Source organism: Mastigoproctus giganteus, chromosome 11, assembly GCF_048544385.1.
Source record: "Mastigoproctus giganteus isolate SK-2022 chromosome 11, ASM4854438v1, whole genome shotgun sequence".
NCBI lineage: Eukaryota > Metazoa > Arthropoda > Arachnida > Uropygi > Thelyphonidae > Mastigoproctus > Mastigoproctus giganteus.
Window position 1 is genome coordinate 10,985,648 of NC_143585.1, and position 25,542 is coordinate 11,011,189.

Consider the following 25,542-nt stretch of genomic DNA (forward strand, 5'->3'; position numbering starts at 1 on the left):
TCATACTTGAAAAAATTAAAAAATATTTGTCAAAAATAAAGCATATTCCGTTGTGTCAGGGACAATGCCCTTTTCATCTACACTGATGGCATGAAACAGCAATAAACATCTGAATTTTAATTAATTATTAAAAAACGTTAGTGAGGAATTGGTTTAATGCTTTTATAATGCAAAAGAGAATGGAAAAAATTAAACCGAAATTACATAGATTTTCAAGCGGGTAGTAGTAGTAGCGGTAGTAGTAGTGGCATGTGATGCAAGAAAGCAAGTGTATGAGCTTATGCATCATCAGCCAAAAAAAAAAAAAAAAAAAGTCACACCATTCCCTCCAAATGCCTGTCCAGTTCCTCCTTAAATTTATTTAACCTGTCAACTTCCACAACGACAGATGGAAGTTTGTTCCAGCAATTAACCACCCGCTGGCTAAAGGCAAATTTCCGCACATCTATTCTACATCTGTCCTTTCTTAATTTGAATTTATGCCCCCTTAGGTTCGTAATCTTAACAAGTGGAAGGATCCCATCAGAATTCAGCGTGCTCAACCCATTTAAGGCCTTATACACCTCAATCAGATCACCGCGCAGGTGCCTGGTCTCCAGCCACTGCAATTTGAAGATTTTAAGCCTCTCTTGGTAAGAGGATCCCTTCATTCCCCTCACCAATCTTGTTGCCCTTCTCTGTACACGCTCAAGCAAATCTACATCCTTCTTAAAATGAGGCCTCAGACCTGTACGCAATACTCAAGGCTTGGCCTGACCATTGCCTTATACAGAAGGACAATCACCTCCTTTTCCCTACTAGAAGAAGTCCTATGTATTATTGACAAAACTCCATAACCTGCCCTGGCAGCCTGTCTGCATTGCTCAGAAAACTTCATATCTGACTGCACAATTACTCCCAGGTCTTTTTCATTATCTACCACTTTAAGTGTAGTACCACAGAGTTGGTACATTTCTCTGGGGTTACTTCTACCCATATGCAGTACTTTGCATTTGTCAAGGTTAAAATTCAGTTGCCACTTCTTAGCCCATCTGCCCAAATTATCTAGATCCTGTTGCAGTAACACACTGCCATTACTGTCATTAACAACCCTGCCAACCTTTGTATCATCTGCAAACTTCGACACTAAATCTGATATACCTTCATCAGTATCATTGATAAATATACAAAACAACAGTGGACCCAACACCGAGCCGTGTGGGACTCCACTAATTACATTCGTTCACGCAGAGCAGCGCACATTGATTACCATCCTCAGTCTTCTCCCACTTAACCATCCTTTTATCCATTGTAGCAACTTACCTTGAATACCATTCTGCTCCAATTTGTACAATAGTCTTCCATGCGCAACAGTGGCAAAAGCTTTCCTGAAATCCAAATATATGATATAAAAATTATTTTTTGCAACCGGTTCCTTTGTGACCACATCGTAGTATCCAATCAAATTGATCAGAAAATAATTTTCTCTAACGTATGCTGTGTCTGAATTATTACTGCAGTCTTGTACAGACGATCTTGCAATAACTCACTTTTATGACATAAAGGCAGACATAAAAGAAACCTACGAATATGAATTTGAAGAAAAGACGAGCTCGTATTACCTACGAGCTCCTCTTTCAATAAAAACTTCCAGAGGTTTTTTTTTTTTTTTTTCTGGATAACGACCAGAGTCCGCAGCCAGCGACCTTTCACACCCTACTGCCCACTCGCCTCCCTTTGGTGCTAAATGGAAGCAGGGGATCGTGTTGTTCCATGGGTCTCTAAGTGGCCTGAGGAAAATCAGAACAGTGTAACCCAAAACAATGCGACGCAGAGTACACAATAAACACAAGCATCCTCTGGCCTTTATCGAGTGTTTATTGCGTTACAACCTTTACAAACCCAGAGTTGGGGGAAAGGGATCGGAGTAACTTGACAAGAAATAGTATACGCTATACACACCAGGTGGAAGGCCCTCGTGGGTAGCCGTCCTCTCCACACAGGGTGACCCTAATACAACCGACGTATTTACTTATTCCTTAATGATCCACAGCAAAGCTTGAAATCCTATATACCTTGTTTTCTTGGCTGCTGCACTATGGCAGTGTAGCAACAAACTCAAAGAATTGCCCCTGTTTGCCGATGCCATGCTGTCCCCATTGTGTTCCCCTGCATGTTCAACAGAAACAGTCCAAGAATCACTTTTATGTGTGCCTGTGGTTTTCTTACCAGCCTAGCATTGCCTGGATGGCTTTTTTGCACCCCTTCTATATAAATGTATCCCATCATATTGATAAATCTCGCCTTTTAGCACGCACAGACCATTCTTGGAAAAGCTCTACCCCATGAGCCTAGCACATTCCTTCAGGGCTAAATTGATTGACAGACCTCTTGTTTTCCTGTACTTTTCTCTATAGTGTCTGGGCGGATTTGCAGAACATTTTCATGTTTCAGGTTATTGTCCTGTACTTTTTAATGTTCTCAGATGTTTGTTTGTTTGTTATTTGGGTTTTAGGAGCATTATCCACTAAGGCCATATTGCTCCGGGGATATGCGGTGGTCATTCCCTGAGGGGATATGCGGTGGTCATTCCCTGATCTTTCCGCATCCTCCGTATTTGGTGAATGATCTCAGATCTCCTACTCTTAATATAATTAGTGCCAATATCTTCTCAACTGTGTCATCTAACTTTGCTCCTGTCAAGAGTACCCTGGTGTATTCCACCTATCGTTTTTGCGGAATTTATTTCCAGTTTCCTTGACAAAAGAGTATCCGACAATATCTACGTTTTGTGGGACCAGCGAATTCTGCTTTAGGTATTACTGCTGTCTTGCCTGATGCACTAGTGTAAGCTCTGCCTTTGAGCTCGACAACTGAGACCTTGATGAGTTCCACTTTAATTCACTCGAAGGAATCCACCCTGTTCTTAATGCTCTCATCGAGCCTCCCTCTCTCTCAGAACGCCGAGTTCACGCCTAAATTCCTCATGCTCTGATGTATTCCTCAAATATTACACAAATAGCACATTTTGTAAGGCTGTAATTCCAAGTAGAACCACGCCTTCATTTTTCCCCTATCCGCAGCACTCCCGCTACTTTGAGCCCATCTTTCTAGCAGAGATAAGGGGGTGATTATCTCCTTGTATAACTCAGTTTAACTCAGTATAACTCAGTGGTCAGGCCATACCTTGAATACTGCATGCAGGTCTCGAGATCTCATTTTAGGAAGGACGTACAGCTGCTGGAACGAGTACAGGGAAGAGCAACGAGATTGACGAGCGAAACAAAGGGTTGCTCTTACGAAGAAAGGCTTAAATTCTGCAAATTGCTGCGTCTGGAGACAAGGCACGTACGTGGTGATCTGATTGAGGTGTTATATGAGTTTGAATGGATTGGGCAAGCTGAATGCTGATGGAATTCTTCCTCTCGCTCAGATTACCCAACGGAGGGGGCATAAATTCAAATTGAAGAAGGATGTTTGCAGAACAGATATGCAGAAATTTGCCTTCAGCCAGCAGGTGGTTGCTTGTTGGAACAAACTTCCATCTATTGTTCTGCAAGTTGATAGTTTAAATAAATTCAAGGAAGAACAGGGCTGACTTTCGTAACGAATGGATAGGTGAAATGGGAAGTTTTTTTAGCTGATTCTGTATAAACTTGCTTTCTTGCATTAGTGCCTCTACTAATGCTTACTTCAATAAAGTATTCAATTTTTAGAACACTACAGTAGACTCATAGATCTAAGTGCAATAATACATATTACCCTATCAAGTTTACTACGCTAGACAATTACATTCATAGGGTTTTATATCTGACTTAATTAGCTTAAATTTAGTTTTAAATTATATTTAAGTTACAGTAAATTTTGCTAAACACAAATATTTGTCTGCCAACCTAAGTGATTTAGAATCTTCGAGATACGTAACTCCCAAGTTTAAACCCATACGAATTATTATTAGTAATAGTGGCAAATGATGCAAAAAACAGGCTTATACAGCATCAGCCAAAAAATATATATATATAAATAAATAAAATAAAATATAAAAACCTCTTCGCAATTCACATATTCGTTCCCTCAATAGTTTGCTTAGTTCTTACTAGAATTTATTCAGGTTATCCACTTCCATAACAACGGATGGAAACTTGTTCCAGCAATCAACCTCCCTTTCTCTGAAGGCAAACTTCCACACTTCTTTTTTGCAACCATTCTTCCTCGATTTCAATTTGAGCCTCCCCAGACGATTAATTTGGGTAAGAGAAAGAATCCCATCAGCAGTGAGCTTGCTCAAATCATTCAAATCCTTAAACTCCTCAATCAGATCACCCTGCAATTCCACTACGATGGATCACCTACAAGTTAGATGATACAGTATTAGCACCAAATCAAAAATAAACTAATAATTTTCCAAAATACTTACATGTAAGCATTGGATAAACTATTAACAAATACGGTCACTGTATACAAAGGGTTTACGATATTTTCTTTAATTTTCTCACTGGTGAGGTTAATAAAACGAATGTGGGAGAATCATTCTAACTGCTGAGTAAGACAAGAACCACATCTTGGGTTATTAAATTTTGAATTTATAAAATATAACAGTTTGGGTTATGAAATTTACCTTCACACAGTGTGTTGTAGAACATTGGAATAAGTTGCCTTTTAAACGGTGGGAATAATATGACTTGTTTCAGCAGTTGCAGAAATAAAATTATGCACTGCTTCTTTGTATCAAAATAGCCTCAAAAACCTTTTCTTATAAAGCATCTGAATATTCTGGAAATTGATCTAAACTTACCGTGCAGCATTTCATTGAGTTTTCGGATGTGAAAATCTATTGTCTCAGGGTTCTCTCTCAATTCTTCTGCCGCTTTCTTCAGGTCATCTTCAGTAAGAACTTGGTCATCGTGGCGTCTGAAGACGATCATCTTTCCATTCGCTAAATTGGCACATTGTGGACGGAAGTCTGGAGAGGTAAAATACCGAATATAAACGACATGGAATATCGGAGGTGCCTTGCATAATAAATAACTCATTAACAATAATTGACTCACTGACAACGCTAAAAATTGTCAGTGAGGCAGTGTCCTATGACGTGGTATCTGTTAGCCAATTTTTCACTTTTAAATTCAGACGGAAATTCGTCCTCCGATTTGAATTCATCTGACTTCTTTCTCTTTCCATTGCTTCGAAACTTCGTTGAATGAGACACATTTTGGACATTTTGCAGGAGTCTAGCAGCATCTGAGAGGGTACTAAAATCAGTATCAATAAAGTAGTTCTAGAAATCACATTACACTGTTTTTTTTATTATTATTATTATTATTATTATTTTATTATTATTATTATCCGTTTATTAACCACAAGAAATTGTGGATATGCTGAAAATTGAAATATTTTGGAATACTGAAATAATATATTAGTATACTTACATACACTGCCCTGCCATTAATATCCGGACACTTCTAAAGAGACAGAAAAAGAGCTTTTATTGTGTCATTTAATATTTTGTGCTGAAACCTTTTGCTTTTATGCTTTAAATCTTCGCGGCATACTCTCAACTAGCTTTTTATAAATTTCACGTGATATGTTCCTCCACTCGGCCTTTAACGCAGCCACCAGTTCTGCATTGTTCTTCGGGCCACCTCGAGGTGCACGTATCCGACGATCCAATACACCCCAGAGATGCTCGATAGGGTTCAGATCAGCACTCTGGGCTGACCAATCCAATTTTTCAACACCCATGTCCGAAAACCACTCTGTTACGACCCAAGCAGTATGGCATGACGCGATGTCTTGCTGATACAGGTATGGACCTTCCCCCAAGTATTGCCATAATGTTGGAAGTGCATAATTGTCCAGAATGTCCTGGTATTTCACGGCATTCATGGTTTGTCCATAAAGACTGGGCCCAGGCCAAACCATGAAAGGAGTTCCCATACCATGACACTGCCAAACTTCATTGTTGGGAGGATACAATCAGGAGAGAACTGTTTCCCTGGCATTCGCCACACCCAGGAACAGCCATCAGACTGGTAGAGTGCGAACTGTCCATAGGACTGTTTTCCACTGCTTTGTAGTCCAGGATTCCGACTCCTTACGTCACTTTAATTGGTGTCTAGCATTTGTTGAGGTAATTCTGTTGAACGTGTCATCATGCATGCTCACTTTTGTAATTGTCTGTTCGAAGCCCAGTGTGCATATATATAGCAGGTTCTGTGATGTGTTGCATGAATAGGACCTGTTTTCCCATCCATGGAGGGGCGTATGGATAGTAATGGTAGGGCAGTGTATTTGTAGGCACACTTGGGTGTACTTATTATAAATGCCCAAAATTGTTTGGACAAATACTAAAATTAATACGTATCTACTAAGAACAGTCTCTCTCTCTCTCTCTCTCTCTCTCTCTCTCTCTCTCTCTCTCAGATATCAAATATACGTAATGTCAAACACAATCAGACTCATTTAAATCAGTATTTTTTTTCTGAATTCTTAAAAGTTTATATAACTTACCAGGAACCACTTCGTGCACCTTTTTAACATAAAATTCTCTTATTCGGGGATTTTCGCATATTTCTTTCACTTCTTTATCAATATCTGTTCCGAATAGAAAATGGTCCTCCTCTAGAGGTCTGTAGGAAATCCCTGTGCATGTCATTCAAGATATCTAAAGAAAAAGGAGAAACGAAGGATAATAAGAGAGCTCCTACAATGTAGCATAAAATCTAATGAAAGTACGAAATTGTGGGCAGTAAAAATATGGAACTGTAAAGGAAATAGTGCCTGTCAAACATCATTTAGTAAACCCTAAGTACGAAAATTCGAAGACCCTTTAATAGTATTTATTACATGTACAAGGAGAACTTCCAGAAAACGCCTTGACCACTTCACCTTCCGTCTTCCATCAAAACGTCGTGAACTCAAGGTAGAAAATAAGACAATGTAAGAAACAAATCGTGAAAGGATCAAATCCCCTCGTTATAAGTATAACTAGCTTGAAGCAGATTTCTTAATAAATTAACTTCCTCTAACATTTATGACCAAACAATAAATGGCTTCCACAACTTCATTCTTGTTATTCTAGTGAATAATAACCAATTATGGTTGGTATTCTAGGACAAATGAAGCTTATGAACTACTACAAACAAAGAGCAAGCCAAGGCAGATGCATAGGAGGCCTTCCTTACCTGTGACAGACCTTTATCCTGTTACACTAAATTTCCTTCATAATCGGACACCTCTGAAATTTTAGGAAATGAAAACAAGATCTGCAATCCACGTGTCAGGATCAGATTAAAAAAAGTCACTTGTTCGCTCCAGAATGTAAGGAGATCAATGAAATGCGCTAGATAGAAAGAGACGCTGATCAGTGTGAAATCATCACAGGGAGCCGTATCAGCAATCAGACTTTGTGGCATTTCAACAAAACACCCACAGTAATTGTTGCTTACCTTTAGTCACCAAAGGGAAACTCCATGTTAAAAGCACAATAAAGTTTCCGTTGCTGTTTCAGAAGAGGTGTTAGTGAAAGTTCTACGAAACTGTATACAGTCTTAGCTGAATTTGTATTTGTAAGTATTCCTATTATCCTGGTGATAGTGATAGATTGATCTGTAAAACTTGCATGTTGCCATGGTCTTATAACTACTGTTCACCTGTATATGTGCACTGTAACGTGTATAAAGCCCTCTTTGCTTTCAAGCTGTGTAGGGACAAAATCTGGTGTTTAAATAAACGAAAAAAAAAATATATATATATATAGTAATAATAAGGGGCGCGATGGCCCAGTGGTTACGACACTGGACTACCAGCCTGATGGATCCGGGTGCAAGTCCAGCTTTCGCAGAAGCAAACTCGTCTGCATCACGCTGGGTTACTGGTATAATGATAATAACTGGAGAGTTGCGCGCGCTTCTTTTGATAAAATAAAATACTTACAGAAGCTTTCGACACTGTGGGATCCTCAGCTCTCTCTATCTCTCTTTCAGGGAAACTCAGAATTATTTTTTGACTGGTGCAGCATAAGCCTCAGGTTTCCTTGCACCATATGGCTAATAATACAATACAATACAATTTATTTATCAAGAGAATATGTTTACAATAAACGAACTTGTTAAGAAAAGTGAATTTCTTGACAACAAGTTGAAATTCTTCATTTACAACAGTTTTGTATACAAATTCTTTTACAACCAGAAAAGACAATGAAGTCACTACTCATAGTACATTCCACACTGTAAACAGAGATAGTAATTTATCTGTATAGTAATTTTAATCGACTGTATCATTGAGTATCAAAAATCTTCTTATTAGGAATTTTAATTTGGAGACGGGATAACTTCTCCTGAGCCTGAAATCAACACAAGCCAGCAAGTTGTTTATTATATTAATTGTGTGCCTATCTACAAATTTATTTAGTACCCTAGGGTGAGGCAAAGTAATTGCTTTTGGGTTCCTTAAATTATGTGTGCCATTCCTTTGCAGATTCGACTCTTCAAAAATAGTGTTAAGATTCTTTAGGAATAAATTTAACTTCAGTTTTTGAACTGGATACAGTATTTTGTATTTTAACAAAAATTGCTTATCTTATTCAGGTCATTCCAAGAGTTTGCCCTCATTAATGGTTTCAAAATCCTGTTAATTAAGTTGTGTATTACTATTATTTCCGTTATAGTAGTAGTAGTAGTAGTAGTAGTAGTGGCATTTGATGCAAGAAAGCAAATGTATGAGCTTATGCAGCATCAGCCAAAAAAAAAAAAAAAAAAAAAATCACACCATTCCCTCCAAATGCCTGTCCAGTTCCTCCTTAAATTTATTCAACTTATCAACTTCCAAAACGACAGATGGAAGTTTGTTCCAGCAATTAACCACCCGCTGGCTAACGGCAAATTTCCGCACATCTATTCTACATCTGTCTTTTCTTAATTTGAATTTATGCCCCCTTAGGTTCGTAATCTGAACAAGTGGAAGGATCCCATCAGAATTCAGTGTGCTCAACCCATTCAAGGCCTTGTATACCTCAATCAGATCACCGCGCAGGTGCCTAGTCTCCAGCCACTGCAATTTGCAGAACTTAAGCCTCTCTTGGTAAGAGGATCCCTTCATTCCCCTCACCAATCTTGTTGCCCTTCTCTGTACACGCTCAAGTAAATCGACATCCTTCCTAAAATGAGGCCTCCAGACCTGCACGCAGTACTCAAGGCGTGGCCTGACCATTGCCTTATACAGAGGGATAATCACCTCCTTTTCCCTGTTAGCAATATTCCTATATATCATTGACAAAACCCCATGACCTGCCCTGGCAGCCTTTCTACACTGCTCAGAGAACTTCATATCTGACTGCACAATTACTCCCAGGTCTTTTTCATTTTCTACCACCTTAAGTGTAGTACCACACAGTTGGTACGTTTCTCTGGGGTTACTTTTACCCATATGCAGTACTTTGCATTTGTCAAGGTTGAACTTCAGTTGCCACTTCTTAGTCCATCTGCCCAAATTATCTAGATCCTGTTGCAGTAGCACACTGCCATTACTGTCATTAACAACCCTGCCAACCTTTGTATCATCTGCAAACTTCGACATTAAGCCTGATATACCTTCATCAATATCATTGATAAATATACAAAACAACAGTGGACCTAACACCGAACAATGTGGAACTCCACTAATAACATTAGTCGAAGAAGAGCAGCGCCCATTGATTACTACCCTCTGTCTTCTCCCACTTAACCATTCTTTTATCCATTGTAGCAACTTACCCTTAATACCATTCTGTTCCAATTTGTACAATAGTCTTCCATGCGCAACAGTGTCAAAAGCTTTCCTGAAATCCAAATATATGATATCAAAATTATTTTTTGCGTCCAGTTCCTTTGTAACCACTTCATAATATCCTATCAAATTTGTCAGACAAGACTTTCCCTTAACAAACCCATGCTGTGTCTGAATTATTGCTGCAGTCTTGTCTAAATGATCCTACAATGCATCTTTAACCAGCGACTCCATTATTTTACCCGGAACATAAGTTAAACTAACTGGTCTGTAATTACTCGTGTCACCCTTCGATCCCCCTTTGTGAATTGGGGATACATTTGCACATCTCCAGTCAGTGGGAACCTCCCCTGAGTCCAAGGATGCTCTTATAATTATGGCTAAGGGTTTGCTTAGTTGCTTTGCCTCCTCCTTTAATATAACTGGATAGATCCCATCCACTCCAGGTGCTTTTCTTACGTTTAACTTCAACAATTTCTCTTCCACTTTGCTCTCAGTTATTACAAGATCATTAAGCACCCTGCTACACTTTGATAACCTTCTACCATTTTCAAACCTTAATAACTCCTCATGTGTGAATGTAGATGCAAAATACTCATTCAGTTTGTTTGCTATCTGAGCAGGATCATCAACAGTCGAACCATCGATGTCAAGTGGACCAATCAGATTCATCCCCTTCCTTTTAGAGTTTATATAAGTAAAGAAATCCTTGCTGTTTTTCTTAGCATCTTTTGCCAAGGATTTCTCGTAATCTGCCTTCGCCCTCCGAACCTGTTTTGTGACCTGATTACAGATTAACTTATATCTGCCATAGCCTTCTGAGTCACTTGATAATTTATATGCATCCCATGCATTTTTCTTCTCTGTTACGAGTCTCAGTAGTTCATTTGACAACCATTTAGGCCTAAACCTTGAACAATATTTCTTAATAGGTATGAAACTTTTAGTAGCCTCCACGATTAATTCCTTGAATGCTTCCCACTTAAAATTTACTGTTGGTAACATCGTCAGTTGATCCCACTGTACAGAATTTAAAAACTGTCGGAGACCACTGTACTCGCCTTTACGGAAGCAAAAACCCTTTCCCTTTCCCCTGATGGTAATTAAATCTTTAAGTAAATCCCACCTCAGTACACTGTGATCACTGCCTCCTAGTGGTTCTTTTATTTCCAAATTCCTAATACATGAATGATCACTGCTGATAACCAGATCAAGAGTATTACTTTCTCTGGTTGCCTTTCGAACATGCTGCTGCAGAAAACAATCATCCAATAAATCCACAAAACTCTGACTAGTGTATGAGTGCCCAACCCAGAAGTTCCAGTCAATATCTGGGAAGTTAAAATCTCCCATTATAAGACATTCCGATTTACTAACCCACTCTATTTCTCTGTACAATTGTTCATTGTACTCATTCGAGTCATTAGGCCTATAACACACTCGTACTCTAATTTTTGTTTTCGCAATGCTTATGTCACACCAAACTGAGTTAACAGTGCACTGTTCATCTATACCAACTGGATGCACTTCTTTTCATTTTATGTTTTTCTTTATTAACAGCATAACACCTCCTCCCTTCTTATCCTGTCTATCCTTTCTGTAGACGTTGTACTCCCCGAATTCCAGTTGAGCATTCCTTATATCTGTGTGACACCACGTCTCTGATATCCCAACAATATCCGCCTTTGATGTCTTGACCAACACTTCAAGTTCATCAAATTTATTTACTATACTTCTAGCATTGGTATACATGCAAGTATACATGTACCTATCCTTATTATTAGTTACCCTAAAATATCCCATATACCCACCTGTTTGATCGTGCCCATACATCTACTAAATAATTGAGTCGGGAGTACACTAATGTATAATATAAGGTAAATTTTGCTCTAAGATTTAACTTGGTCTTAATGTAGAAAAAAAGTACATATAAAATCTAATTTGTTTTGTACAAGTTTGTTATATGCATTGCCCAACTTAGACTGTAGTCAATCAATAAGCCAAGGTAATAGTGATTTGAAACTTCTTCCACAGTTAGAGATTTGCAATTCTGGAAATTGTGATCATGTACGAATTCATGTTTATGTAATTTAATAGAGGGATGAATGTCCTGGGTTTGATGAGGAGGTCTAATTACCAAAAAGTTTGTCTTTTCAAAGCTGAATGCCAATTTATTATCATGCAACCATTTTTGTAAATGTATTACATTCTGCTGTAAATCTTTTGCCATTTTTGTCAGGTTCTTTCCTATTTTATATAAGATTATATGATCTGCATAAAGTTTTATAAAGGAGTTCTTAATTACTTCGAATATGTCATTTATATAGATGTTGAACACGATTGGCCCTGCATGAGTGCCCTGCGGTACTCCTCTCTTTACATTATATGATTTTCCCTTTATATTTTCTATTTCTACTGTTATTTTTCTATTGGTTAAATAAGATGCTAAGAGTTGATTGATTCTTTCCCTAATACCATATTTCTGTAATTTTTGTTGCAACATTGGGACATCAATTAAGTCATATGCTTTTGTAAAATCTATAAATAAAATCATTATGAGGTTATTGTTGTTTAAATGTAAATTAAAAAAGAGTGTATTAAATTCTCTAATAATGTCTGTGTGCTCTTGCCCTTCTGATATGAAAATAGAGAGTAGTTTAACAGCCCATATTGATGTAAGTATTTGCTTATATGGGAAAATATATAATTTTCTATTATCTTATTAATAACTGACTGTATTGTTATTGGTCTGTAATTGCAAAAGTCATCTGGTGGTCCCTTTTTATATATAGGAATTATCTTAAAACAAAGTAAATTTGTAGGATAGCTTCCCGACTCTAACATCCGTGCTATAAGCTCCTAATAATAATAATAATAATGGTAATAAATAAAAGAAGAATAATAAAAACATCGCAAAAGTAGCTTCACTTCGCCGTCTGTCGAAGTGAAGGCCGAGGCCGCTGGTGGCGATATCTGGTGTCAGTCCCAAGAAATATCAATACCGCAACCATCCACACAGGATGGCCACAGATAAAGGGACCACAACCGAAAAAGTAATTCCGGACATTTGGACAATCTACCCAAAGTCACCAACCTGGTTCACCCCAGGTCTCCTGACAACCTATCTACTGACTGGAAACGGCGCCATCAGGGGAAGACTTATCACCCTGGGCCTCACCGACAATCTGTTCTGTTCCTGTGGTGAACACGAATCATAGGAGCATCTGATGTACCAGTGCCCATTATACTGGGACCTTCGGTGCATTCTGATATCAAAAATTCGATTCATCCCGAGACTCTGGGAACAATATCTCCTGGAATCAGAGGAAACCTATGCTGCATTTTCAAAACTGGCCCAAGACCTCTTCACAAGGCATGGGACTCTACCACAACCACAGAACATACTTGATTTAGTCCTTCCATGAATTTTCCCGGATGGATTCTGTTTCGGGATCTATGACACTTCAGGACAAGAGCTATGACCTTCAGCTCCGCTGCCAACGCCACCTGGGGGTCTCAATAGGGTGCTCTTACCAGATTCACTTTAACTCCCTATCACTTGGTGGGTCAGGAGATGGTTCCCAGTCTCCTCCCTGCCACCCTTCTTTTATCTCTGCCGGGCCATGGTCGTGCCTAACTGACCCTTGGGTTTGTCTTCTCTATTGGCCCATACATCTGTCTTTCTCCCCCAGAGACTGTTCCTAGAGTTTCTCACTTAAAGAAACATATATCTGAATAAACGGCAATCACCTGTCTCCAAACACTAGACAAGATCCTCACCAGCTGCATAACCAAGAAGATATCAGACTACTTGGAAAGCCAGAACATAATGGCCGAACAGCAGAAAGGATGCAAATGAAGATTGAGCAAAGGATACAAAGAACAATTAACTATAGTGCCCGGTTACAGAGCAAGCCTACAAGAAGCCACGCAACATGTACGCAGGCTACATCGATTACCGTAAGACCTTCGATTCCGTGCCTCATAGCTGGCTAATTAAGACACAAAAGATCTACAAAGCCAATCCGGTAATGCCTACTTCCTAAAGACAACTATAGAGAAATGGAGTAGCACCAACGAGGTCGAGAACATCAGAATTTCTCAGAGAGATGCCTTGAGCCCACTATGGTTCTCTCTAGCAATGAACTCGCTATCCACCATGCTCAACAACGTGTACATGTAGGCATGTAAATTATAAATTACATGTAGGCAACGTGTAGGCATGTAAATTATCTTCTTTTAGGACGGCACCCTCTTTGTCACCTGGAAAGGCTGCCCAATGTCCGTCTACACCACGGGGAGGTGGGCTACAACTACTCTTATACTGTGGCAGACCTCGACTAGTTTGTGAGTCTACTGTTCTTTCTGTGTGTGCTGTATTGCACCAATCCCGCACCCACCGATGTAGCATCCAGTGGGTGCGAGATTGGTGCCAACAATTCCTCTCCAGATTGCCCAAACCTCGCAAAAAAAACCAAGCAAAAAAAAAAAAAAAAAAATACCAGTGGAAACATGTGCACAAATTCAGCTCAGTACTACTCAGATCAATATTCTATTTACATATCTCGGAATTTTTGCGGAACAAGTTTACATAAAATACCATTAATTAAAAGTTACATATTTACATTGAAAGGATACTTGCGCCAGGCAGTCGCAAGAGACCACCGCCGCAAACTTGAGAGGCTGACAACCACAATGCGATTGCAGCCTTCACCCTAACGTTGTACTTTTCACATTATTCACTTCCCACATGTCTTTAACATGTGTAGAAACCTGAGTTCTTAACCCTTAAAATGTGTCCTCCACATGTTAATCTCTCAAGTCCTTCGCCACCATCTGTATTTTCCAACGAAATACTCTGAAAACAATCTCTAATCGCTGTTAGCCTTAGCAGACACAATGAGACTGCTACCGTGATGTCCAAATCCGTATTGTCCAGGTTACCATCTCTGCAGGGTTCAAATCTCAATAGAAGGTCTCAATGTTGTTTTCTCTTTTAATACTCACAATTAGTTCAGTTATGTCCGCAATTCATAGTTCACAGAACTATTTTCTGCCATGTCATGGAAGAAAATAGGTTGTGTTGTACTACATGTCATGTAGTACAACCCAACAAGAAAACAAACAAGAAGGCACTCAAAGTACATTTGTCAACCCTTGTCTGGTATTGTTATTGTGTCCTATCCTAGTCCTGAAAAAGAAAAAATTCTATATTCAACTTACTCTTAGCATATTTATTTTTGTCTTCGTAAAGTAAAATATGGTATATAACTCCTATATAGTAGAATTTCTTCTATTAGGACATAATTACATTTTGCCTGGGATTAAATCCCAACTTCCCATCTCCGTAATCCATGCTACAGTTATTTAGGAAATGATTCCTTTAGTTTCTTGTCTTTTGTTTCTACCAATCTTATCAATAATATCCACTCCTATACTAAAGACCATCTTCCACCACTTTCTGTGTTGCTTTAGCACTTCTACTTGTAACTTTAGTATCTCTTTAATTACCCATCCTTTATTAAGACTTCTCAAAATATATATTATGGCTCTTATTTTATCTTATTCCCTTCTAAGATACTCTTTTCCAATTTTTAACATGAAGTTCTCCCATTAGTTCCTGGATGAAAATTGAGTGCTACTGAGAATCTAATTTATGAGATTTTCATATCTCCATTCCTATATCGTAGGGGCGCCGCAAAAATTCACAAAATTAAGTAATTTATTGGTCTTTAAAATAACCAAAGAGGAAGATCTCAGGATCAATAAGATAAAAAATATTCAAGCCTGAAACTAGGCCCAAAACTAGCACAATATTAACAATTCCAATATTATTTATATAATGACCAATATATAAGTATTAGCCAACACTCAAGCAATGAATCTTGCAAGTTTAATACACTGGTGTGCAAAACTTAAGGACCAACACTATTTCTAGTGGTTATAACCACAAAACCTTTACTGATGAGAGTATATTCAGTTTCAGCAGCGATTCTGGACGTCATCTAATCTGGCGAGAGGTTGGCACACGGAATCACCACACAAACATCATTGAAAGGGATCGATATGGCGGTCGAGGTATTTTCCTCTGGGAAGGCGTTATCTTGGATGGACATACACAACTCTAGATACTGGAAGGCGGTACTGTAACCGGTGCACGCTACTGTACTGAGGTAATCCTTCCCCATGTGCATCTGTTCACAGGACTATCATCATGAATATTCACAAAACGGCTTCCTATTGCCTTTGTATAGTCCTATGTTATACGAGGGGCTATCAAAATTTTCGTACCCTTATCTAGAAATAATAGCCCTAGAAAAGTAAAACTTCAGAAGAACTTTAATCCTGTTCTATGTACTCTCTATGTATAGTAACACATTTTTCCCATCTATGGATCCGTTATTTAAAGCCTTGCTCATAGAAGTCTTTGGATCCCACGTTGCCCGCACACACAGCTAGGAGGTAATTGAGGGATGTCCATTATTCTCTAGCAGATCCTGCCACCTAATTGCCTGAACATTCAGTGACAGGACCTATACATGAAAAAAAAAAAAAAAAAATAGAGTTAGGGGTTATGAAAGTCAAGTGGGGGGAAGAGAATAATAAGAAATATTGAGGCGTAGAGAAAGGTGTCCTCAGAATTGTCACGCAATGGTTTCTCCATTTTTCGAAACAAGAAGTCTGACGGTGCTAGGTTAGGCATATTGGGTGGGTGCTACAGTAGTTCGAAGTCGCACTGGACAACAAATTTGGTGGTGGCAACGGCCATGTGACTCCATACATTGTCTGAGAGAAGACGGACAACTTTGTTTATTATTCCACGCCTTTTAACCTTCCAAGTATCGCCTAACGTTTGCAAAATATTTCTGTAGTATTGCTTCTGAAAAGGTGTTAGCAATCTTTGAACCCTGAGGAGATCTTAAACATGTTGTGGGGGTGGGGTTTTATATATATATGTTTATTATTTATTTATTTATTTTATATTATTACTATTGTATTTATTATTATTTATATTCTTACTATACCCCACTTTGCATCTGACTTGTTATCTCACAGAAGAATTCCGATCCTGTGGGAGTTCCTATATTAGTGCACTCCTCCTTTGGATATTGCTGTGTGTTCAGAAATGACCAAACACCATTTGCATTAAGTTAAATACAATTAGTTTATTATACATAATTACAAATAAAAGATCAAGCAATTCATTACACATTATTCACTTCATATATAGGTACATTGGCATGGATTACGTTCCTGGTCATTAGGCTCTCCCATCCATCATCTTCTTCTTACTATTGGCCCACTAACATCTCGTACAATCAGTTTAACTTAACTCTTCTTAATTACAATTGACATTTTTATATATATATATATTTTTTCATACCTATCTAGCACAATCCTACATTCTTCTTCATGGTTGATACAATTCTTCTTCTGGAATTTAATGTCCACTTTACAAACTATTCTATTCTATTCTCACCCCAACACTTTAAAGTTACATGTTAATGAAATATACATGGGATTATTTATTTCTTCACTCCCTCAGGTAAACTCCAGCATTTAGCGACTAATTTCTCTACATCAGTGACATTATATAAATAACATACAACTGTACCTGCTCTATAGGCTAACCCGTCCAAATTTATTACTTTTCCTCCATTAATTGATCAGTAAATAGACCACAACTGTAAACCATCCTTCATTAAACTATTTCTATGATATTTCCTTACTTATCTATACAACATGCATTGAATTAACTGTATGCTTCCCTAAATCTCACTTAATATTTATTTACCTTCCCTGCAGTTCTTTGCAATTACATAGAGGTAAATTCGTTGTTTAACCACTTACTTCTGGGGATTTGGATCCTACCGCTAATACAATGTTTGGCCTGTGACTTTCCGCTCTGCATCGTGGTCCACCATTGGTTTGGAAACGCTCTTCTCCGATTCCGGACTGCTAACTTCTGCCAGGGACACTATTCGCTTTGCCAATCATTCCTGGTATCATATGCTTCCTTGCTGTGCAGGATCATTCAGCAGGAGTCGCTTCCCATTACTTTATTTCTTTCTGTAGGCTACAGGACGGTCCAGTGTTCTTCCATAAGCATGCATTATCTCGCTGTCCTCCTAAAAATATCTCTCGGTGGACGCTTTAGGACTTCTATGTTCCATCTCGAGAAAGTTCCCTTTACAGTAACTTAGCAATACTTTACTAAAACTATCAGAACTTAGTCAACTCACCATAACTGGTTCTACTAGTGGATTACTTCCGGGGACTGTTTCCTGAGCCTATCTCTCCAAAAACACCTTTCTCGCCCTCCAAAAAAAACTTTATCATTCCCGAAAAAAACTTTATCGCTCTCGTTTGCGTGCGCTCTTCCCCCTTTATTTCCCAAAATTTCGTAACGGCCCTCCTTTCCTCGACCAATCATTTCTATCTGACCATCATCGTCTCCATTCTCATTTGCCTATGACCCATGACACGATGGTCGAGCCCCTTCCGGTGTAGAGAGGACTTCCGTTTCTAGAGAATTCTCGAATATTCTGGAAGGTGATCGAAATTTCGGAGCTCAGTATCATCCAGAAAACACCTGCGTCCATTTTCTTGATTCGTCTCGCCTTATTTTAAAATGACCACACCCGCTCTGTTTGCAGTCAACAAAAACGCTTACACCTGTTACCCCTATTGTAATCTCTGGAGCACTCCGTCCCTTTTGCCATGCCATCAATTAACCCCCCACTGTTCCGTCTCGATATCTTCACTTGCTGCTTCAGGTAGTGGGCGCTGATCGTATATCTCTTTCTAATGTTTATCTTCAAGGTATATTTGCTTGTACATTAAATTTAACCTTCTCTTAAATTAATTCCATTAGCGCGAGACCCATTATCTTAAACAATATTTGTGACTTTAAGTGTTTTCTTGTAAGGTCTATAATATCACTCAATCTAGCGTTCTATCATAAATTATATAGACATTTAATTTAATTTGTAAGACTTTGTGTCTTACAATGTGCAGATATTCATGTAGAATACAGCCTTTCGACTTAGATGAATTAAAACTCTCCATTGGCAAAACAAAAAACAAAAAAAAAGCTCAGGGTTAGACTTCATTGAAGAAGAAGTAATTAGGAAGCTTGCAGAGACGCAATCAAATTTCCTTCTCAGCCCGTACAACCATTGTCTGGAAGTTAGATTTTTCCCGGATGTCTGGAAAGAGGCCAACTACGCCTCATTTTGAAGATCCCAAGTAAGCCACCAGAGCAGCCATATAGTCCCATAGCAGTCCTTTCCGGTTTAAGCAAACTATTTGAACGTCTTCTCTTATCCAGATTGGAAAAACACTATAAAAATGCAAATCTCCAGTCCCCAAATCAGTTCGGCTTTCGGGCAGGCCGTTCAGCAGAAGATGTTCTTCGACAGCTCGTGGATTCTGTCAAAAATTCAGCTACCAAATACTTCTTAGTAATATCAATGGATTTCGCCGGAGCCTTTGATTTGCTCTGGTGTCCAAGCATACTACGAAGACTCAGAGAAGCTAGCGTTCCAGCAAATCTTTTGCATACAGGACTATCTGCACAGCAGAAGTGTTACAGTCAGAAATGCCGATCGAGAAGTCTCCAAAAATGTCTACAGATGCTGACCCCAGGGTTCTGTCCTTGGCCCTTTCCTATGGAATGTGGTCATGGATGAGTTCCTGAACCTAGACCTGGGGGATGTTTCCAACCAAGCCTTCGCACACGACTTGCTACTGACAGTCACTGGAAACTCCACAGGTTCCCTGGAAAGGAAGCCCTTACAAAGCTACACGAGTGAGCCAGCCTCCATAAACTCCATATATCCACTGAGTAAACTACTTCAAATCTACTCAGAGAAACCCTTCAAATAAGCAGGCCGCCGCAGATTAAAATTACTGGTAGAACCATCAAACTGGCAACTGAGATGAGGTACCTTGGGATAATTCTCGACTCTAGAAGCAAACCGCATCTAGACTAGCTTCATCGCAAAGTCAGGAACTACACGGCAATGGTAGTGAGGATAGCAGGTGTGATTGGGGCCTAAATCGCCACTCACTGCAAATGCTATACAAAGCTGTATTTATTCCCACTATAACCTACTGTGCAGGTGTCTTGTATCGTCGTGCACTCATTGTTCGTAACCAAAGGAAAGTCACCTCCATTCAGCATAATATCTTTCTCACTATCACTCGTACCTGCTGCACAGTAAGCAACCCAGCGCTCCAAGTCTTGGCAGGAGTTCTTCCTCTGGACCTGCAGATAATTCGCAAAGGCGTGCACTACCGACTCGCAAAGGGACTCCCTACCACCAATCTGGATTTCAGTACAAACCCAGAAAACACCATCAAAGAAGAAAAAGCGCCTTGCAGTCTACCTTCTTAACGCTTGGTAAAATATTTGGAATATCACCCCCAAAGACTCCATCACTAAAAAATTCTTACTTCAAATAGACCAGATCTATCCTAAAGCTCCAGCATGGTACAGCCCAGGGTTATATGCCACTTTCCTAATTACAGACCATGGATCCATAAATTACAAACTTGCCTCTATGAATGTCGTGGATGATCCTCGCTGTCTTTGTGGTGAAAACGAAGAATGGGATTACCTATTTTGTGTTTTCCCGCTCTACGAGGATCTGCGAACTTTTCTCATAACAAAAATACATACCTTGCCTCGAGGAAGTGAACCTTTTCTGATCAATGAGGAAGACCAGTACCACGCTTTCTCTGTCTTCGCCAATGATCTCTTCACCAGAAGTAGATCACCGGTACAACGTCCTGGAACTAATGCACATTGATCAACACCCTTTTCTCATATACTGAACATCTCCACCTCAGATTCGTCCAGATTCGATTGTATTAACTCAACTGTGAACATCTTCACCTAGATTGTGACTACTTCTAGCTACTGAACTTGACACTCAGGTCGATTGAATTTTTTCATACATACTCCTTCGCCTGTCTATACCTCCTTTCCTTTACCCTCTCCGATACATCCTGTACTCCCTGTATCCTATATCTTATTATTTTTTTTTTAATTGGTCTCTTTCCAGGAAGCTCAGGCGGCCTGGAGGAGGCTAGCCAGAGAATTACGTGTCAACAGCGGGCAATGTGGGGTTCCACCAGGGGGCCATGCGGCCGAAAGCTAGGACACCCAACAGAACCCAGCACAATACTTGAAACAAATAATTTTTTTTTCTGGCTTTCATAGTGATACTGTTTGTTTCCACAGAGTTTATATGGCACAGATAATGTCGAATGTAGAATGCTGTAGGCAAACCCATAACTAATTCCCACTGCATGTGTGTTGAAATAAATAGTCACACATCTGTCACTCAACATCAGCTGCTCTCAACCTTTGGAACCGTCACGCTTTCTGTGGATGTTGATGGCCTTTCTTCTCTTGGCTCGTCAAAGACACTCGTACGACCACACTGGAACACCCGTTTCCACTTTTTTTAGCGTCATAGGATGGACAATTCTGCCCATACATAGCTTTAATTTCTTCCTCAATTTCCTGAACTTTCTTTTCCTGCAAATGCAGGAACTTGATCATTACTCGATACTCCACTTTTTCAACCATAGCATCCTTCCTCAGACTCCGGGCTCCACCTGTGGTGTACGATAAACTACGGGAATGAAATTTCACATTGTCAATTATTGAATATGCAGACAACTTAAATTAAAACCTCATTTTCGTTCTGATGTTTTTTGTAGATCACGTTACGAAGGTTTCTAAACCCCCACGTATTATCTCTTTATAATACATTAGAATATCAGAGAATATTTATAAATCTCAATTATTAAATTGAATTTAATTACTATTTTATATACTGAGTCATATTTTTACATTTGTTCTTGGAGAAGGGCCCTCAGTTCGATCCTTTTCTTAAATGCTGCCACTGAAAATCGTTGTAAGGCAGGAAAAATATCTCAGGTTTCCACCAGAGGGTTAACATTGTCCTCTGTAAGCGTGGGTAATTTTTCCAGCATTTCTCGTCTTTCATTGTCATTATGGCAATATAGTAACACATGCTTTCATGTTTCGAGTCTCCGCAGGAGCAGTAAGGGTTCTGCTCAAGTCCTCCATCGAATAGTTTAGCCCTGAGCGCGTCGTGGCCTGTCGAAAGATAAGTAGTTGGCATAACTGAAGAAAATCGAGCTGCCACGTCGCGTATTTTACCAGTCAGCCCGTTGAATATAATTCGTGGTAACTTCACCATGCATAGTACTGGTCCATCTTAGTTGAAAATTTGTATCAATTTTTCCCATACACGTCGTATCTCTTAATTAAGCTGTTTGCAGGATTCGATTCAATTTCCAAAATTTTGGTAGAAACGCCTTTTTCAGTTCATACGTTATTCCCTGAAGATAACAACTAGAACCAAGGGTAAAGTATCCGCTTATGACCTGAAGTGCGTTATTCGATTCAGTCCTGGAAGCTTGTAGGAAGGACAAAAGTGCTTCTCGCTGGAGTGAATGTAGTTTTGTCTTAATTTGGACTTATTAGCTGCCCAAAACCACACTCCTACAGCATATGTGACGATGGGGAGAAAAATATTTCTGTAATATAATAACAAGGTTTTTTTGTTCAGTCCTCATTCTTTTCGTGTAATCCGAACCAAAGAGAGCAGTGAAGTTAAAAATTTTAACTGCAATGTTGGAAACATGGGTAAGGAAACTTAATTTATCATCGATTGTCATCCCTAAATATTTGGTATGATAAACATATGGAAGTTGAATACATTGTTCCATTACGGTTCTTGACCTACCCGTCACTCCAACCACCAGGTCATGCGCGTATGCTATTTTAATATATCCATTGTTGTCTCTCGTCAGCCACCGGTCCAATACTGCGTTCCAGAGGAGAGGCCCCAATATTAATCCTTGAGGGCATCCTCTAGAAACAGTTGTACTATATTCAAGGTGCCTTGCATAAACTTTGATTCTCCTGTCCTTAAAATAAGAACGCATTACTTGGTACGTGTACTAGTCACATTTTGCTTTTCGAAATTACCCGAGGGAGCTCCCATACCAAAGGGGATCGAAAGCACCCTCAAAGACAGTGAACACTGCAAGACATATTTGCTCTGTGAGTCTTGTAATATTTACGCAGAGTTGCAATAGCATCTTCTATTGAATGTCCTTTCTTAAATCCATATTAGATATTAAGCTAACGAGAACAGACACTACACTAAGATCTAAGCCATAAGGCCGAGATTAAATCCATATTGATTGATAGAACACAGGTTATTTTCCTGTAAATTCTTCAGGATTCTAAATGCAATCATCCGATCACAGCACTTGCCGAGGTTCGCCAATAGAGATATTAGCCCATATGCTCTTAGATCTGTTTTCTTCTTGGCCGGTTTATTCAGGATTTTGAGTGATGCCAGTTTCCAAGATTCTGGAAAGAGGCTTTCTAAGAAGCATTTTTTTGAATATATATGGGAGAATGTTTGGGTGCAATTCATAGAATTAGTATTAGTATTAGTATTAGTAACGGCCGCATGGTGCAAGAAAGCCTATGGCTTATGCTGCACCAGCCAAAAAAAAAAAAAAAAAAAAAAAATCCGAACAAAACAATGATAAAAACAAAAAATAAATAAATAAATAAATAACTAAATAATAATAATTAATATATAAAAAAAATAAAATAAAAAATAAATAAAAAGGAAATAAAAAGGAATTTCATGATTAGCTGGTTTTCCAAGAGATCAATGCCTGGACACTTTTTGTTATTTGGTAGCTGTGGCAGCTTCAAGTTCTGCTAAGAAGAACAGCGGTACATCTGTCGACCCTGTATATTCTCAATTTTGTTGACGTTATTAAATATTGTCTGCTTCCTGGTTATTAAATATGGTCTGCAGGTACTCCTTAAGTTTTTTTTTTTTTCAAATTTACCTTATTCATACAGAATCTCCTTAGATCCTGGTCCTGGATTAGGGGTAAGTTCCGCTGGGACTCAGAGTTTAATTCAAAGGTTATTGCCCTGTAATCACTATTTATCAAATCAGGATTTACGTCCCAATTTAAGATTTTTCCTGCCATTTTATAGAAGTTACGTCTATTCCTGCCATTTTATAGGAATTACCATTACATCTATGTATATTTGATTCCCCGTTTGTTGTGGAGAACGTAAACGGTTTTTCCTGTATGTTTTGTACGCATAAGTTATGCAAGAGGAAGAATTCCTGAAATTGTTCTCCTCGGGTATCAGTGAGGAGACTATTCCGTGTCAATGATTTCGCGCTCAAATCCGCAGCCATAACTAAATTTTTAGAAGCAAATTTAACGCAAATTCAGTCCAATAGATGAAGAGACTGTTGCACATTTTCTGACCAGGAACAATAGAGGGAGGCCAAATAGAATGAAATTGTTTTAGAGGAAACTAGCACACAGGTTGCATTTGAGGAGTGATCCCCTGCTAGTGAAGTAATAATAAGATCATTGTAGAACACAATTATGGCTGCCTTTGGAGGAGAATCAGTAGAAGCTATCATTTTAACAGAAACAGGGTAACACATAACCTTATGAGACAAACCACTAACCTGTTTCGAGAAATACGGCTCTTGCACACAAACTATGTCAAATTTGTGCTCTATATATCTGTCTTCCTGATTTCATCTGCAGCTAACCTCGACCGTTGTCCATTTATCTCTAATATCTTGATTGCATCAACCGACTTTGTTGCACTGGCAAAAGAAAACAAAAGTAGATAAGAAAACAAATTATATGCGTCCCTCATCACACAGCAGGTGACTATCCAGTTGATTTTTGAATTTGTTCAAACGGACAGCCTCAAATATCTCTCGGGGAAACTTTTTCCACCAATCAACGACTAACTGGCTAAAAGCAAACTTCCTACAATGTAATCTAAACCTCAAGCCCTGTAATTTGAATTTATGGCCCCTAGTTCTCGAATTGTTTAGAACTGTAAGAATTATAATTTTATTCATTTTACTAATCCCTCTCAGAGCCTAAAAAACCTCAATCAGGTCATCTCTCAGGTTCGTGGATGCCAAGCTCTGTAGCATATATAATCGGAGTCTTTCCTCATACGGTTGTCATTTTGACGACCTTACCATTCGAGTTGCCTGTCTTTGGACCCTTTCAAGAAACTCAATGTCTCTTTTTTTTAAGATGCTGTCTCCAAATTTGATTCCATTCGTTTAAGTGATGAAAAATATCATTACTAAAATAATATTTCATTTATTTCAAAGAATGTTTTATTCACGAACTGACACAAACAGAATTGAGACAATATTAATGAAATCAGACCGAATAATAATGAGCTAATAAGAGAAACACTTTTAATTAGGCGACTGTGTCTGAAAATAAAGATACAATAAAATACAATAAAGTACAATACAATAAAAACTATACAACTTCGACAAGTTCTATTACAGGAGAGAGGAAAACAATTCGATAAAACTGCAATTCCTTGTCATCTAATATAAAGGACAGCATAGAAAAATTTACATAAAATTCTTACCTTGTAATATTAGCAGTAAAACCTTCCTCAGCAGTCGAAACCAGAAGAGAAATTAAGAAAATGTACTTGTGGAAGCATTTCGTCGTTAATTGCAACACATACCGGTTTGTTTTACAGTGGCATCAAATATTGGAAGAGTGCCAACGAAGGTCTTAAATATCATTAACCATTTTCCCCTTCCCAGAACCTGTGTGTGATTTTCATATACGCTATTGCTGGCCTCATTTCAAAACTAATTCTTGGCATTCTGACGTAATATTTTTATAACAATTGAATGGTTGCATTGG

The 25,542-nt window shown here is 38.7% G+C and overlaps 1 protein-coding gene and 1 pseudogene across 1 annotated transcript; both read right to left on the minus strand.

Moving 5' to 3' along the window:
• LOC150077703 (uncharacterized) lies at nucleotides 1-25,338 on the minus strand. The gene is made up of 5 exons (XM_090385214.1): nucleotides 25,256-25,338; nucleotides 24,312-24,455; nucleotides 6,490-6,643; nucleotides 4,775-4,942; nucleotides 1-5 (listed from the first exon to the last, which is right to left on the minus strand). The coding sequence occupies exons 3-5, from the start codon at nucleotides 6,632-6,634 to the stop codon at nucleotides 1-3; spliced, it is 318 nt and encodes a 105-aa protein (XP_090241340.1). The 5' UTR covers nucleotides 6,635-6,643; nucleotides 24,312-24,455; nucleotides 25,256-25,338.
• On the minus strand, nucleotides 22,873-22,986 carry LOC150077704 (U2 spliceosomal RNA; annotated as a pseudogene).
• Nucleotides 25,339-25,542: the final 204 nt, after the last annotated feature.

Coding starts and splice junctions, on each gene's coding strand:
- LOC150077703 (XM_090385214.1), bottom strand. CDS start 6,634: ATGACATGCACAGGGATTTCCTACAGACCTCTAGAGGAGGACCATTTT. Junction 4,943..6,489: donor GGTGCACGAAGTGGTTCCTG/GTAAGTTATATA, acceptor TTACCTCTCCAG/ACTTCCGTCCACAATGTGCC.